The following is a 17,288-nucleotide window of genomic DNA, read 5'->3' as shown; positions in this document are numbered from 1 at the left end:
AATCTCAAATATTTGTGAACTGAACAAAAAAAAATTAGCTTTGGGTCACTCAAAAAGATTTGTTTGGATAATTTCAAAATGTTTTGCTTTTTGATCTTCTCCCTTTTTATATTGCACTATTTTAAAAAAGCATACATTAATTTAAATTTTGAAACTCAAAGTTGTTTCAAAACAAAACATGCAACTTTTTTGTTCTGAAAATGTCAAAACGAGGCATTTTGAAAGTTTAAAAAAAAATTTTTTTTAAATGGCACATTAGTTTAAACTAACCCTTTCCCATTAATAGTCTCAATTTTGATGAATTGGCATTTTCCACCAAAAAATGTTTAGTTGAAAAATTCCCAACCAATTCTAAGTCCCAGGCTCAGCTGGTGTGTGTGGACAGTTGTTACTTTTAGGAAGCAAACAGCAGGTCAGATTGCAGGGTTGGCTGCAGAGTTTACAAAGTAAAGTCACTTAATGCACTAATGGCAGGTCTCAGATGCTATGCCAGTAAGGATGGTATACCAGAGAAACCCAGTGTATGATTTTAGTTAGGTTCATAGTTTTCCTTTATAATTCATAATTATATGCAAGAAACAAACTAACATGAAGTTCTGGTTCTCTCAGTAATTTCTTGTGTTTTTTCTAGATGGTTTAGTTTTTCCTTTACTAGTGTTAGGTTGTCAATACATTTCTATTTTTTTATTGCTCCTGTTATTTTAAACAAAGCAGATGCCAGAATGTAATATACTAAATGAGGGAACACACAGTAACATCATGGAAATATCAGATATTCAATATTACAACAGGCTTCCAGGAATATGACCTTAAATACTTATAATAAGAGTAACTTTGTGAGAGCCAAAAACCTCTGGCCTGACTTTCAGAGTTGCTGACCGTGCACAACTCTCATTGACCTCAGGAGGGGTTGTGAGTGCTCGGCACCACTGAACATCAGGCCACTAACTTATTTTGCTCCCTTAATTGGGAGAAAAGCCCCAAACAAACCCAATTCCATGGTGCTTCTAGCTGGCAAATTAGGGATTAGAGGTAATAAGAGAGGGAGAGAGAAGCATTCATTCATCACATTCACCAAGATCATACGGGAGATTAAAAATAAAAGTTTCAAAACACCACCAGGGCACAGGTCTGTTTTATAAAGACTCCAGTTTAATCTCATGGCTGAGACCTGGCAAAACTTAATTTCTTAAAGCAATAAAAGGCACAAAGGCAGGCATTCCACCCGGGCAATAATGCTTAACAAAGATATGATCCATCGGGACTAGCAGAAGAAATAATCAATAGCCTGTAAACCACCTGACATCTCATTTCCAACCCTCCCCCGACTTGCATCAAGTCAGTATTTTGAAGGGGACCAACGGATGCAGGAGTGAGCTGCAAGCTTTCTGGGGTGCCTGCACTTACCACTGGGCCCTAAACAGGACTTGGCTATTGCTTGTCTTCTCCTTCCAGGCCCAGTCCAGCTCCCATTGAAGCCAATGGCAAGCTTTCCATTCACTACACTAGTCGTTGTGTGTTAGTCAGGAACAGGTTAAGATTAAACAGGGTCGGGATCAACCATAGGCTCTCACCCATCCATGTATATTTACTTTTGGGAGGGAAGACGGCAGAGAGGCAAAAATCAGGGACCCCCAGGGAAAATGTGGAGTTGAAACTCCACTGGGTATTTAAGGGAGAAATCGGTCATGGTATTTTGGGGCTTAGTGATCTATTCAGTCCTCTTCTAGGACCCAGGCCCACTCCCACTGATTTCAGGGGGAGTTTTACCATTGACTTCAATGGTGGTAGGATTTACCGTCGATCCACGACTGACAATAACCAGATCTATTTAGCTTCACCTTCCTGTGCTGGTTATAACCTGTTCCGGCTCACACTCTCAGCGCTAGAGAAATGTTAACGGCAAACAGTATCTGTACATCAGCCTGAGTTTCCCAGACATGATGCACCTGTGTAGACAATTCCTTTGCTTTTAATTACCCTTTTTAATATATTTCTATATAATGTTCTTTTATATATATAAATTTAACACAGTATTAATCAGTACAGGCGTTTTACAACTAAAGAAAGAAAGGCCTAAAAGATTTTGATTGCACTTTTTGGACTCTGGCTGGTGGAAAAAGTCGCAGGCTTTGCTGCTGGTGTCTGTTGCCGACCTAACCTCCCCCCCAGCTCGGATGTGTTGAAGTTCTGCAGCAAGGAAGTGCTTCAGCCTTTGTAAAATGATCGAATGGGACGGACAGTCTAGTTTACAATGTAAGGTTTAGTCCTAGCGCCTGCTTATCCCCAAGGACATGACTGCACCAGCCAGTCCCACACTCATCAACACCCCTGCCATGAAGCCAAGTAAACCCTCGCACTTCCAGCCACCAATGCCCATCCCCTTCAGCCAGGTGTCCCCCTACACCCATCTCCCCTTGATCCACACGACCACCACCATCCAACACCACTCCCATCCAGTCAGGTGACCCCCACGTCCACCAACAACCTGCAATTAATGGGAGCAACATGCATTCCTTCCCTCCTTGCACTCTATAGAATGGGAAGTGACCCCTCTGGGTCTGTTTTGTCCCCTCTTCTAGACCTCATAAACCAACAGAGGTGTGATGTACAACGTCAGGATTGCTCCTTAGGTCATAAGAGGCCATCTGCAAACCCCAGAAGAGAGGCCCTCACACTCTTCACAGGATGGTGGGAACTATAGCCCAGCAATCTAACTAGGAAAAGCATTTCCATGCTAATAAGAACAGGCAATAGGTATCTGCCCCTCACATAGGAAGACCCCAAATTCTGGGATACACCCGTCTTCCATAAATCTATTCTGCCCCTCACAGATACCTTGCAGAAACTCCCACCATCCAATGCTTTGAGGAGCTGTGCTGGAAACCATGGGTTAGGTACCCACAATGCAATGCTGCTTCAATGGGTGCAGGGTATGCTGCACATGGACACAGGGCAGAAGTACACCCAGAAATGGGATGGCTAATGTGAATGTGCTACGCCATTTCAACTTACCCCGATTCAGTTGCACTGGTGCAAGTTGCAGTGGTGCAGTTCTCTAGTGTAGACACGGTTCCACCAACGGCACCATGACCCTACAGCATGGCCTAGTCTAGTAGCAACAGGGCTGAAACCAATTTCCAGTTCCAAGCCCCATGAGCTCTGGGGAAGTTTGTCTCCAGAGGTGGACTTGGTGACTGAGGCCCAGCTCGACAATCAGCTGATGAGAAACACTGAATCTTAAATCTTCCCAACTGCAGAACTTTGAATTCCTGATCCAAACTTTGTGACGTAGGGGCCATCTTTGATTATAAGCACAGAAGTGTTTCTGCTAGACTTTCCCTAGGTTGCCACAAGAGATGTCACTCCCTGGGGCCTACCGTGGTACTTTCTGCACCAACGGAAGCCAGTTAGGTTTCAAGTAGAGATGGTCTCAAGCTGCAAAATTTGGATCAGACACCACTGGATTTGGGGGTGTTCAGGTCCAAGGTTTTACCCAGATCTGGGTGTGGGCTCAAATTTTGAAGACCCTCAAAGACCGTGGTGTTTGGATCCAGGATTCAGTAGTGTTTAGTCGCAAGATTAAAATTCTATATGTCTATATGGTGGCTTTGCCTCTGTTTTAGTAACAGGTTTGATTATATGACAAATGAAAGAATTTAAGGAGTCAGATTTTCATCTTTCTTCTTTTTTGTTTGTTTGTTTGTTTGTTTTTGACGGTTCACTTTATGAAAGTAACCTGGTCTATTTCTACTTTCACCTTTCCATTCTCAGTCACTAGCACAATGCCACAATGGTTGGGTTTCTAGCAGATCGGGGGGAGAAGATGTAAATCACCACACAAAATAATTGATTTCCCTGACATTGAAAAACCTGGGAAGAGAACCCTTTCTATTCACATTACATTTTGCAGCATTGTGTAATAAACCCAGGAATATTGCAGCTAACACAAGGAGGAGCTACACAAGGGTACTTGGCATATGTGGAACTCTAGTTCCATGCTGTATCATATTCAGCAAAAGCTGGAGGACTAGCTATGCTCCTAGTTTAGTGGGGGGCTGCGGAGGGTTTTCAGTAGGCAGGGGGCAGGAAGAGATCGCTGCTATGGGGCCGCCTGTTCAGGCCCAGCTCCCACACTCCTTACTCAAGTAAAACCCCTGCTGAAGTCTATGGGAAAGCCTGCATCGGGGTGAGGATACTAGGTTCTCTCCAGACTACTAGCCCCTCTGACTGAACGAACCCTCATGGGTTTCATTCTCCACTGCCTTGCCCTGTGTGTGGGCTTTTCTGTCCAGGCAAAGCAGGGGTCAAATGCTACAGGTGGTATAAAAGGGCACAGCATTCCGATTCGGTCATTTGTCCTCGCTTTGCACAGAGCTAACTGACGAAATCGGACGCCAGGCAGTGGGGAATCATCCCTGTGGTCTTGGAGCCTACACACCTCTAGTCCCGACCAGCCCCATGACACGGCAGTTTACTCTTCATCCGGACCAAGCAGCCCATTGGTTGGGTTTGCAAACCAGCAGCCCCTCCACCTGAGACGCCGAGAGTGCAGATGCCTTCAAATAAAGAGCTAAACACAGACAATTAACATGTTAATGGATTCATAACTTTGAAGGGGAGCGTCTCCTGATTGTCACTGGCTGTGGGAGCCATTGCTATTCAAACCACAGCCCATGCCAGCTGGCAGAGGAACTAGGACTAAGACTGGCTAATAATGACCCTGATGGACACCGTTACTAGGACTTTAGCAGTACTGGTGTCTCTCTCTGCTGCAGGGGCCCTAGTGACATTTTAACTGTAGAAGGCCATGCAATTGCCTTTAGTAACACACCTGGTAACAGACGAGCCTGCAGTTAACTCTAAGTTACAGACTTTGTAGCGGAAGCCTAAATCCCATTCATAGGGCAGCTGTCCCTGTTTGGCCACATATTGGCAGTAATAATAACAACCCCTCAGGATACAGTTTAATTCCAACCGAATTCCCTCTCGGGATATCAGGCATGTTGTTCCTCCATTCTGTGCACCAACAAAGCACTTTCTCTACAATGTTCCTAATCAATCGGAAGGCACCAACGGACAGGGAGGTGAAAGTCAGCCAGGTGCTCAGTGAGTTGGCCTCAACTCTCAGGAACATGAAGTGCAAAAGCAACCAAAGGCCAGTGGCTGGGAAGGTGCAAAGCAGGAGGGGAGGGCGTGCTGAGCTGAGGATGTGCTGACTTCAGGGTTCTCGTGATCTTGTCTAGCTGCTGGGACCCCAGGTGCGGAGATTGACTGGAGGATGCTGTGGACAGGTAACTAGCCTCTAAGTGATGGTGAAAACTGTTGATCTAAGTCTTTTGTTTGGACAGAACCTCCCTTTCACTAAAATAAACCAGGGTGACTACTAGCACCCTGGAATCAGGTACAAGCCATCCCCCAACAAACGAGGGACTGCAAGACAGCCAGGCAAGTGGGAATCACTAAGTTGAAAGAGAAACTGGGCTTAGGTTTTTCAGCCACCTTCATTCCAGCTATTGCACATTCTGGGGCAGCACGTCTGTGTTGCAAGAGAACAGCTATAGGCAAGGGTAGTGCCTTCAAGACAGAGCATTTGCCATTGGAAGCTGTTTAGGTTAACACCATCCCGTGTGATCTTTACAGGTCAGCTTCACCTTCTCACCTTCAGCTATCACGATCAGCTGGACAGTTGGTCCCGCGTCATCGCTTGGGGAGGGAAAGGAGAAGAATGTACCCGGCTGGTCTTATCTCCTTCACGTACATTGTACCCATGTCCATTAGACCAGGGCAGTTTTTTTCAGCCAGAGGGTGAGACTTTCACAGGGTGTGTTAGGAATCAAAACTGAAGAAAACAAACTTCCTTGGAATTTTTTTTTCAAAGAGCAGATAATTTGGGGTTGCAAAGAAAGGAGAGAGGGAATGAGAACCTCAGTAGCAAAATGCTTTGCAGGAGGAAATAAAGGATTTGTGTCCTTCTTGCATAGAATATTTATAATCATAATAATAAAATAATAATAACAACAACAACAACAACAGCACAGTTGGTCTCAAGGTGGGCACTCCCATCTCATCCACCAGGGAAGAGGGGTGAGGTGAGCTGGCGTTATTCTATCTGCCTCCCGCTTCTCCCATCCAGAATCACTGACCTCCTCTGGGGCTGGTAAAAGCAGCTGGTGGAGGTCTCCAATCTCTGGCCATTTTTGGGGATGGTCATTTTGTTCCGCAGAGTGACCCCCTCGGGCGTTGTCCGCGGGTTCCCAGACAGATCGCCACAAATGGGGTTATGAGAGTTGGTCTGAGAGGGGCTTCTTATGGGTGATAACAACACCCTAGAGTCGGCTGAGGAAGACGGATGGTCCATGATGGGGAAGGGTGGGCTGAAGAGAATAAGGCTCTGGGGCCTTCCTGGTCTGGATCTGTAGGAAGGCTTGGAAAACCCTGATGGCCTCTCCATTTTTGAGGATTGTGGGTTGTCTCCGGCGGTCTCCCCCTCTGAAATGCGCTTTCGGCGCAGCACTGGCGCCTCCTGGGTGGAATGACGACTGGAGAGGGAGAGATCGGGCAGGGGGATGAGGCTGCCATGCCTAGAAGATGTTGAATCCATGAGAGTTGGGTCACTGTTTTCTTTCTCCTCTTTGGCTTTCTTCTCGACCCGAGGGCTCTTTGGGAGCTCCAGCTGTCCCCAAGCTGTTCGGTGGGCCTGCCTGCTGGCTGAGTGGGCTTCCGCTTCCTTCCAGCCTGGCGACGCAGGGAGGTCGCAGTCAGCGTTCTGAGTCTGTAGCGGCTGTGGGACCTGTGTGTACTGGATCTTGGGTGCTATCACCGGCACAGCTCTGGCCTGGCACATCTTAATCATGAAGGAGGTCCTCACCGCCGACACGCTCACCGGGGCAGAGTTACGCCGGCCGGTGGCAGCGTGGGCCATTGCCATGTAATCCAGGTCTAACTCCTGGGGATCGAAGCGAGATGCCCAGGGGTCGCCTTTGTTCCTGGCAGGGCAGGCAGCGGGCAGCGATGGGACGGAATCGCTGCTCTTCCTTTCTTTCTGCACACAGAGGAGGTTTCCAGGTGAAATGGGCACCGCCAGGCTTTCAAACTTGAAGAAATCGGGGGCTGGGAGGAGTGAATCCAGGTTGAGAGACGACGGCCTGGTTCTCACTTTACGGGGTGCGTCTTCACCTTTGTCGTTACTCGGCTGTGGCTCGTTGGCGGAACACAGCCCCGTGGCGACAGCCACTCCGATGGTGGCAGCGTCTTGAGGCCTGGATGGATCCTCATCTCTTTTCTTTGCCTGTAAGAAACCATCTGGGGTGTTACCGTGTGGGAAAGGCAGCGCAGGTGTCAATTCCTGAGGGTTTTCTTTGCTGCCCTCCACTTCCTTCTCCTCCGGCTCTGAAAGAGAGGCAGCGTGCAGTGCCTCACGCCTGGCTGGCAGACCTCCTCCTGCATCGCTCAATCCCTCAGGCTCAAGAGAGCATTCTTGAGGACTCAGACAGGTCTCGGCTCGCTTGACGTGGCTCGGCCTGGGTGGTGAGGTTGGACGTGTTTCTAACAGCTCCCTGGGCCCCACGCCAAGGCTGCCCCGTGGGAGCTCTTCGGCTGCACCCGTGAAAGGTGGTTGGAGAGTCCACACACTCAGCACTATGTCTTTACTATCCAGGGAAAGGCTGCGGCTGAACCGTGGCCTGGCGGAAAGGCCCCTCTCCACTCCATAACTCGGCGGCTGAAAGTCGTGCATTGCCTTTTCCAGGGCGTTCTTGAAGGTGGGGGAATGGAGTGGGCTGGTGACCCACTGGTGATCCTCCCATGGCTCTACCAGCTCAAAGCCCTGGACATTGTCTGTCCACGCGTCCTCCTCTTCATGGTCCAAAGAGTCCCGGGCTCCATTAGACATGCCCCTCTCTTTGGGCTGCTGGGCTCCAGCACCACTTGCCCTCTTTGAGGAGAGTAGGCCATCTCCATGGGGAGTCACTCTCTCAGGCTCCTCCCTCCGGATCAGGGCTCCATCTTGGCCTACAAGGCCATCCTTTTCCTTCTGCAGCAGGCCCGGGTGGCCTTTCTCCTGGGCTTGATCTGAACACATCCCTTTGGGATCTGAGACCTCTTCTTTTAAACGAATCTCAGTGAGCGGCTGCTCATCGTAAAGCTTCCGGTCTTGGTGGGGAGGCGGAAGATCATTGCTGGCGTCCTCCGCCACTAGATGGTTCTGTGGAGCAGCTGCCCCAGGCAGGATGGTGTCCAGTTCAGGTGTGGTAGGAGAACAATCCCGATGTGCTACCAGTTCAGGTTTACAACTCTGGAGGCTGCCAGACTCCTTTGATCCTTCTTTGGAGGTGGCACTAAATAAAGGCAGCAGAGATGTGACCTGTGGGGTTCCGGCCGGAGTTTCCTGTTCAGCCAGGGTCAGGGCAAGCCCAGAACCGGAAGAGAAGCTGTCTGTTTGCTGTGAAGCAGGGAACTCAGGAGTTAGTGCTGCGTGCATTATTTGCTGGTGTGGGTCTGTCTCAGGGACAGCTGCAGGCAAGAATGAGAGCTCCTCTTCCGATTCAATAATTTTGAGTTCCTGTTGAATCTCCGGCCACAGTGGTTGCAGCAGGGCATTGGCAGTGTCATCTTCAGCCTGAAAAACACCAGAAATGTCAAAACCTGGCATCGAGCTCTCCCATCTCCACATGTCCATCTGCCTTCCGCCCACAATGCTGCCCATAGCAGCCCTCCAGGAATACAGTGGAAACCTACGCACTCATACACTTGCCACCAGAAATCTGTTCAAATAAAATAATAACAATACCGTGCTCTTATATAGCATTTTTCTATCAGTAGATGTCAAAGCACTTGACAAAGAAGGTCAGTGTCACTACCCCCAGTTTACAGATAGGGAAACTGAGGCATAGGATGGTGACGTGACTTGCCCATGGTTACCTAGCAGGCCATTGGCAGAACCAGGGATAGAATCAGATCTCCTGAGTTCCAGTCCAGTGTTCTATCCACTAGGTCACACTGCCTCCCTCGCATATGCCCGTAAACAAATGGGTTTACAGGGAAGATCATCAGAGGTGGGACGAGGACTCCGGTCTGGTGGCAAGTGCCCAAAGTGAGTTAGCAGAGAAACAATAGCTACAATTCCTCAGGCTCCATCCCAAACTGCCCCATTAAATAGAGTAGGGTGACCAGATGTCCCAATTTTATAGGGACAGTCCTGATATTCAGGGTTTTTTCTTATATAGGCCCCTATTACGTCCCCCTTCCCCCATCCTGATTTTTCACACTAGCTATCTGGTCACCCTAAAAGCGACTCCCCTGCCCCAGTAGAGGGGCGCTACACACCCCATTAAAGAAATGTTGCCAAATGCAAGGGCAGGCACGTTGGAAGGAATAACTGGAACTACTCATACACGTTGCTGGCTGTGACGCTGGCTGGTTTAGGGGGACCATTTATGATATTTAACATCAATATTTCAAAGTGACAATAATTTGCATGGGATAGGCCATGTCAGGTACCGCTAGAAAGGTTATCATTTGCTAAGTATGATGATATTGTTTGTGTGCCATATTTGCATTAGAAGTTATGGATATGTTTGATGTATCTGTATTTCACCTTGTGCTGTGTTTCTGGGTGACTCCCCAGACAGGATGGCAGCAACAATAAGCTGCTTAATCGCCCATTAAGAAAAGTCACAGGCACACAGGCCTAGGGAGAGAAGCCTGGGCTACACCTGATAAGTCACCAGGACTTGCCCATGTGACCCTGGACTCCATCTTATTTCTGTAAATTTCCACAAGCAACATGGCAAAGGCCAAGGGACATAAAAGGCAGCTGCACCACATCCATATTTCTTCAGTCAGTCTTTAGTCTTCACTCTTCAGCCTTCACCTACTTCTGGATCAACTCATCTACCACTGAAGCTGTGAAACAAAGGACTGAGACCCGATCCAGGTACTGGATGTACACCAGAGGGACTCTACAAGCCTGCAAACGCCATAATTCTAGTGAACACCTGATATATATGGACTTTCAAATCATTTGTATGTATCTGATTGCTTTAATCATTTAACATTTCTCTTATGGTTTGTTTCTTTCCTTTTATAATAAACCTTTAGTTTTATTTACTAAAGGATTGGCTGGCAGCGTGGTATTTTGGGTAAGATCCAAACTTATATTGATCTGGTACTGTGGCTGACCCTTTGGGGTCAGGAGAACTTTTTTGGTAGAGAACATACAGTTTTAAATAACTTATCTCTTTACTGGACCTAGTGGGTGTTTGGGAGACAGAGACTGAAATACAGTAAAGGGGGCTGTGTATATTTCGTTTTAGCTTCTTGATAACCAGTGTGGGGAATCAGAAGCACTGTTTGTGGCTGGTTGGGAAGTCTGACTTCAGTGTCACCCACCAGTGCTGGGAGAATCTGCTCTCCTTTTACAGCCTGCCCTGACTTTGGCATTTTCAGGTGATCTACCCTAGGCCCAGATGGGTCACACTGGATTCCAACTCATCTGTAAATACTCAGAGGAAAGCTCTGGGGTGGCTGTGAGTGACAAAGAAAAGCTCTGCTCAGTGTGCAGCAGTGGCCCAACAAAATGTTTGGATGGGTCAGGAAGAGAATAGAAAACAAGACTGAGAATATCAGTCCTGATAAGGGATATGGCAGAAATAGAAGGAGGGGGTCAGAGACGGCTGGTCAAAACATTTAGACATATGGAGAGACTTTCGGATGAAGAGAGAGAGAAACAACAGGAGGGTATAGTTAAGAGAATAAGAGGGGACATGACAGCTGTGTGCTGAATAGAGAAGGGCAACCAACACCTGGCCACGCCTGTATCACATGTCAAGGTCACAGCTTGAGGTTGCTGGGATGTAGACACACATGCTACCATCTCCCTCAGGTCCTTTGAGACAATGGGTATTGTTTCCTCCTTACCGGCTCACTCAGAAACAAAGCCTCCTCTGCTTTCACTGTTGGCGTCTCCGGCTGCTCCTGGCTGGCTGTCTCTGAGGGGTTTTCCTGCATCCTGAGCTGGCCTTGTTCGACCTCACCTGCCGAGTGCAGGCCTGCCGGGCCCTCTGGTGTTGGTGTCCGTTTCAAGCCGGGGTTCTGCTCTGGGGCTTGTCTGTCACTGGGGCTGCTGCCCCCGCCTAATATCTCCTGGTTTTCTGTCACTGGCTTTGGGGTTTCCGAGGACTCTGGCTTTAGCTCCTTGGCTGCCATCAGTTCCTCAGTGGCAGAACCTGGATTAGAAACACGGATCAGCAACATAAACCACTCACCACACAGGGCGTGCAGCTGGCCCAGGGCACCGAGAGAAAGGACGTGTGTAGGTCCCACTCATCCTAACTGATAAAAAACAACGTCCTTTATACACTGCTTAGGAGTCCCCTCTGGCATGGAAGCTCACACGATTTGAGTCCCATGTCCCCGTGGAGCAACCTCACTTCTCTGCATCAACCCAGTGCATCTCACCTCAATGCCCACCCGCCCCCCAAGCACACATGGGGGCCTCTAAGCTTCTCCCTGCCCCCAGGGTGCCACTGGGGGCCCCTATTCTCTCCACTGCCTTGCTGACTGCACTGGATGGAGTAGCCAGTGGAGCTGGGTCCCTACCAGGGGTGGTTCCTGTGCCCTGCTTTGGCCCGGCATTGCTCATTGCCGGGGCAGGGCTCTGCCCACTTCTACTAGTTTTACCTGCTGCAGCCTCAGTCCTGGGCTGCTTCTCCTCCCTGTCTGGGGCCTGCTCAGGCCTGGGCTGGCCATCCCCTTCCGGTGCCGCGGGAGCAGCGCTGTCTGGCCCAAGAGCAGACGATTCCTCCAGGCTGGAGAGGCCAGCTTTGTCCTTGGCCGGCACGCGGCACGGAGTGCTGTTGGTGCTGATGACGGCAGACACCCGAAGGGGCACAGAAACGGCAAAGGGCTCGGAGATGTTCAGGGCTTTGCGCTGGTGCCGGGGGGAGGCTTCCAGAGGGAAGAGGCTGCTGGGGAAGCCCGACTTGGCGGCAGCGTCAGAGGTGTAGAACATGCGGCACGTCTTTGGGGAGGTCTGCTCGTTCTCCGGGTCCTCCATGGCTCGGAACACCTTCAACTGCTCGGGGGGCGGCCTCGCCAGCGGGGCCCTGGGGACAGCTCGATCCCCGATGAGCTCTGAGCCTCCCTCGGCCCCCGCTGCGGCCCCCTCACAGTCCCACTCACCCTCCTTTCTGAGGTCACCTGAGCTGCCTGTGCCTCCCGTCTGCGTTTTCATCACCGGGATGAAAAACCCTCCAACAGCGACTGTGCGTTTGAACCGGCCTTTCTCCTCCTCCCCTGGGGAGAGGGGACAAACAGAGAATTGGCAAAGGGAAGCCTCCCTCCATACACCCAGGAGACAGGGCGGGTCCCACGGCACACCCCCAGCCCTTCAGAGTCTCTGATACAGGGCAGGGGACAGGACCCACTAAACTCCTCTGAGGCTCCTCCGCCAGGAGATGGCAGCTCTCACAGGTAGCTGGAGCTAGACAGGATCCCCTCCGCTGGAAACTGCCCAGGATTCTCACTGGCTCCGGGCATCCCCCCCATGCCCGTGCCAATCGCCCGTGTCTGGACTTTGCCGGCTGGTCACAGGCGCCAGGCACTGCCTCATCCTCCTCCCAGGCAGCCTTCCCACAAACAGGGACCTCATGCCCCCTGGAATAACGCAGAGCTGAATCAAGCCAATTGTACTGACGACAGAAATTCACACAGGCACATATATACCTGCCCAGAGGCACATGCCAACATACAAGTACATGGACAAGGGGAGAGGAGTGCATACACACAGGTATGGTCGTGCATGGACACATCTAAACATCCTGTGAACTGTGGAAGCACACAAGAACGTGCAACGTACAGAGAGAAGTAAACACAGACACATGTGGGTAAGCATGCATCGAAACAAGAACACCTGCCAACACATATGCGCACACACGAGAGCCAAGAGCTCACAGGCCTGTCCCGTAGCTCGGCGGCCTTAGGTACAGACTGTCATGTCTCACCTTCTACAGGCAGGGAACACAGTGAGTCCATGCTTTTAGCTGGTCGAATAGTTGCTTTTTCTGTGGAAAATTAAGTTTAGAAACCTACTTCAGATCCTGGCACCTCTCAGTCTACATCCCAACTGGAGAACATAGCGTAATGAAAGCCAGTGCAATGATCAGAGGGTGGGTTAATGCAGTGAAAAGGCATTTACAGTCCCATTATTAACAGGAAACAGCCTGACTTCACTCAGTGCACTATTTAGCATACAGCTGGGCCCAGAAAGGACCCCAGGCTCCAACACCGTCACATTTTGGGAAAGGCCAGGTCTGCAAACGAGTGCTGCAGCTCAGGTCCGTGACTGATGTGGGATGGTAGCATGCTGAAAGTATTCCTTATCAGAGAGGTAGGATGGTCTTGTGGTTAAAAGCGAGGGCTATTCTAAGAGCTGTGTGACCTCGGACTGCATATGCAAATCACACAGGATGGGTGTGATTGCAGGTGCGCAAGTACATTATCAGAGATGGGCCAGAGCCATAAAGTTTGAATCAGGATCTGAACTCCCACAAAATTCAATGGGGTTTGGCTCCAGGATTCTGATCCAAGCTCACCTCTAATTATTATACAGAACCAACCATACAAGTGATATGTAATGTTGCAACCTCTAGTGATTTTATTGATACTTTTGTGGTTTAAGGTTTTTTTTTAAAGCCCCAGCTCCTGGATTCATGAGATTATGCAAGAATCAATCCTACCTTTTTTTAAAAAGAAAGAAACAAAAAGTAAGTTTCTAGCCCTCATGATTGCAGAGAAAAGCATGAACATATGAACCCTAATGGCTCCAACACCAGGCAGCTAATTAAAAGAACCCCAAATGTATTTTTTGTTTAAATCTCCTTATTTTTAAGACAAACCCATGATTTTGCAGGACCTGACTCATGAATTTTGAACCCCTGGGCTTGGCAATGGTGGATGTGCGCCAAGGAAACAGAGCAATTGTTAGATTTCAACAAAGGAAAATCTAGAGTTTGGGATGCTGGCCATTAGGAAAAACCACTTTTTACCTTTGAACTCTGCAAACGTGATCCTTTTTTATCAAAGTACCCAGAGACAATAAACACGGGAATGCAGGGTACCAGCGTATACAAAGACACTTTGGTTCTTTAACACCCTGTGAGCGTAGAACAGCCTCTCGCTTAATACCACCCTAGAGTGTGTTGGGAAATGGCACACAGCCAGGTTATGAGCGATAATACTTTCAGGAGTGCAGCTCCCCCTAACCCCACTCTGGGGTGTTAAAACGTATCCAGGTTATCAGATACTTAAGGCCCAAATCCTCCATGGTATTTAGGCTCCTAGGCCCAGGCCAGGGTGCTGGGCAATATTCATCCCAACACCACGGTGGAGTGTTCTGGGTTGACGTTCCCTGGTTCTGACTGCCTGTCAGTGCCGTCCGTGCTGAAGTGAAAAGCCCATGATGCAATGGGCCAACTATGTGACCTCTCCACCCTTCCCCCCCACTCTAGAAGCCGAATCGGACTTTCACCCTGGATCTGAATTCTTGCAGCACTAGCATTAATGGGCTACACGCTGCACCATTTGCCATAGGAGAAAGGAGTGATTAGGGGAAGCTCGCTGGAGAGGGGATTAACTGCCACACTGCTTCTTACCAGAGAGTTTCTGCCCTCTCACAAACACGCTCCCATTTCGGCTCAGTTTTGACTTTGAATCTGATCCAGACCGGCCCAGGTTAAAGATGGACTTCCATTTCTTAGATTTGGTGGACAATTTTCTCCTGGAAGAGAAAATGCACAAGAGATTAGTGCCAGGTACCTGGGGCTGGACACGAGAGATCTTTGCCTTCTCGGTGTGTCACAGAAACCGCTGTCTCCCCCATCCACCCTCAACCTCCGCTCCTCTTGTAGTCTCGCTTTTTAATTCTGGGTCTGGCAAGGCAAACATTATAATAACCTTAAGGCAGAGGTTTTTAAAGGGTCCCAGAGGAGTTAGGCCCACAAATCCCTGTGCTTTTCAAGGGAGTTGGGCACTAACTGCCTTGGGCCCCTTTGAAAAGCTCAGTGTAAAACTGCAGGAGAAGCCCCACATCTCACGCATGTTCTCCCTTTACATGCATTATTGTGTGGATCTTTGTCTTCACCTCCTTGCCTCTCTCTGTTCTCTAGCATCAGCCTAGTTTTCTCTCCTCCCACACGCTCACGTCTCTTAGTGCAAGAACCTTCCCTGCAGCTCCTGCTGTTCGAAACAGGCTCCTGGCACCTCTGCCTCAACAACCCTGCTTGTCGATCAGTTTGGTACAGAGAAGAGCAGTGGTGCCCCGACTTTTCCTCTTGCACCCGCCTCACCAGTGATGGAATCTGTCCACCCCCGCCCCCACCGATCCCCCCCATTACTGCACAGTTGGCTACGCAGAGGAGCTGGGGGCAGCACTGGGGATAGGGGAGGAGCTAGGGCTAAAGGCAGAATTGGCCTGGGGGTGGAGAGAGAATGAGGGCAGAGCTGGGCAGGGGCTCGGCTCAGGCCAGGAGCAGGGCTGGAGCCAGGAGACGGGGTCAGGAACCAGGGCTGGGACTGGGAGTGAAGCCACAGCCAGGAGCAGAGCCAGAGCCATGGCCGGGGGCTCTACGGGGCCAGCAGGGGCTGGAGCTGTGGCTGTGGGCAGGCTTGGGCCAGAAAGGAGCTGCAGGTAGGGGTGGCACTCCCTCCCCGCCCCCCGTGGGGGCTGGCCCAGGCCCTGCCGTGCCCCCCTGAATGTTCCTCTGTACCCCCCCAGGGGGACGTGGCCAATTGTTTGGGGACCGCTGTGTTAGCAGTACAGAGTCCCCTCCCCTCGTGTTACGGAAGGATCAGGGGGTTTAGAGGTAGGCCCATTCTCCTGAAAGTGTGAGGAAAGGGACACTCCAGGGGGTGTGAGGTATCCTATTCGAGGAGTGGGCGTCCTCTCTACCTCCTCCTTCTGTTGGACTGTCCTTTGCTGTTACTATGTGAAATGGGTAGATACATCATTGAGGTTCCTTATGGGTCACTAGATTAACTAAATGTCCAGCTGTAGGGGGTCTTATGTCTGAGCCAGGGCAACGCAGTGCCCATAGACTACTTGAACAGATTCGATAATGCTATCCATCTATATCTGTCTAGCTGACAACTGCAGCAAACTCAGATGATTTCAGACTCTTCTTTTGAGAACGGGTGCCCTCTTCTAAATATATCTTAGGCTGTACCTACGCAGCAGCCGATTGGCAGAGCTGGTGCGCAGGGTACATATAGATACATGCTGCAGTGGAACGTAGGCTGTGATGCGTAGCTACACACGTCAGTGAAAGGCTCTGTCAGGGGAGAGGCAATGGGGAAAGGCTCCAGCAGCTCCCCACTGTCTCCCCCCGTCAGAGCCTTTCCCTGCCTCACCATCTGCACCGCTATTTATACCCGCCCTATACACGCCGCCCTAAGGAGTATGCAGTGTAATGACACAGCAGGAGTGATATTTGCCCCAGTGGCTCTGCTCTTTGCATGAAGGAACACCGCCAATTATAAAACAAGGCCAGTGAGTTTCAACCTTTTCTCGTTTGTGGACCCCTAAACAATGTCGACTGGAGGTGCGGACCCCCTTTGGAAACCTGAGACATAGTCTGCAGGGTCCACGACCACAGGTTGAAAACCACTGAGCTAGGCCGATGGATGCCTCACGCAGCAGTTCAGGCCAGCCACCAGCAGGTGGAGCTCTGAGAACACACGATTTCAAGATCGGTTTGAGGTTCAACCAGGTTGGCCAGATTCTTAGTTAGACCAGGGAAGCAAAGAGAGCTGCCTTCCTGCGTGGGAGCCTGCCGGGTTCTGTGCGGATGAAGGGTGGAAGGAAACACAAGAACACAGAGAGCTGAGGAAGCTCTGCAATCACATTTGCAATGCTTGCAAGGAGAGACTGATCTCTTCTCCTTGCAGACGGGCATACCGTACCCCGATGGTGGTGGTGCGTTCACGGATGGGTGGAGAAGGGGATCACGCCATCTCCCTGCTGAGCTCTGTCACGCTGTGGGGGATTCTGTCTCTCTTACACATAACATTTCAAATGGCTAAAGTGGAACGCAGCTGGTCACCCCCAATCCCTGGGAAGCCACCCCAGATGCAGGTGCTGGCCCCAGCGCTCGCCCGCTGAGTGTGGCCTGCCTTCCCGCCCAGCCCACCTGTAAGCAACATCAATCCCCATCCCCGTGCTCCCCTGCAGCCACTGAGCACGCCCACGGGGGCTGAGCATGCCCTGGTGTAGCTGAAGGCTCTGCTCTCCC

The 17,288-nt window shown here is 50.2% G+C and overlaps 1 protein-coding gene across 2 annotated transcripts in view; it reads right to left on the bottom strand.

The window, feature by feature from the left end:
• Positions 1-5,972: 5,972 nt before the first annotated feature.
• Positions 5,973-17,288, bottom strand: part of ARHGAP31 (Rho GTPase activating protein 31) — a 67,683-nt gene continuing 56,367 nt past the window's right edge. Inside the window, exons 8-12 of one of the 2 annotated variants that reach the window (XM_067546046.1) lie at positions 14,655-14,779; positions 13,005-13,064; positions 11,683-12,297; positions 10,921-11,228; positions 5,973-8,620 (exon numbers count right to left, since the gene is read on the bottom strand). In XM_067546046.1, coding sequence (XP_067402147.1) covers positions 6,104-8,620; positions 10,921-11,228; positions 11,683-12,297; positions 13,005-13,064; positions 14,655-14,779 — 3,625 coding nt within the window. In that variant the 3' untranslated portion in view covers positions 5,973-6,103. The remainder of the gene's footprint in view (positions 8,621-10,920; positions 11,229-11,682; positions 12,298-13,004; positions 13,065-14,654; positions 14,780-17,288) is intronic. The other variant, XM_067546048.1, reaches the window with a different exon arrangement.

The sequence above is a fragment of the Emydura macquarii genome, unplaced genomic scaffold (genome assembly GCF_026122565.2).
Source record: "Emydura macquarii macquarii isolate MOO-44397 ecotype Brisbane River unplaced genomic scaffold, CSIRO-AGI_Emac_v2 contig_1119, whole genome shotgun sequence".
Lineage (NCBI taxonomy): Eukaryota > Metazoa > Chordata > Testudines > Chelidae > Emydura > Emydura macquarii.
This window is presented reverse-complemented; position numbering and strand designations above follow the sequence as displayed.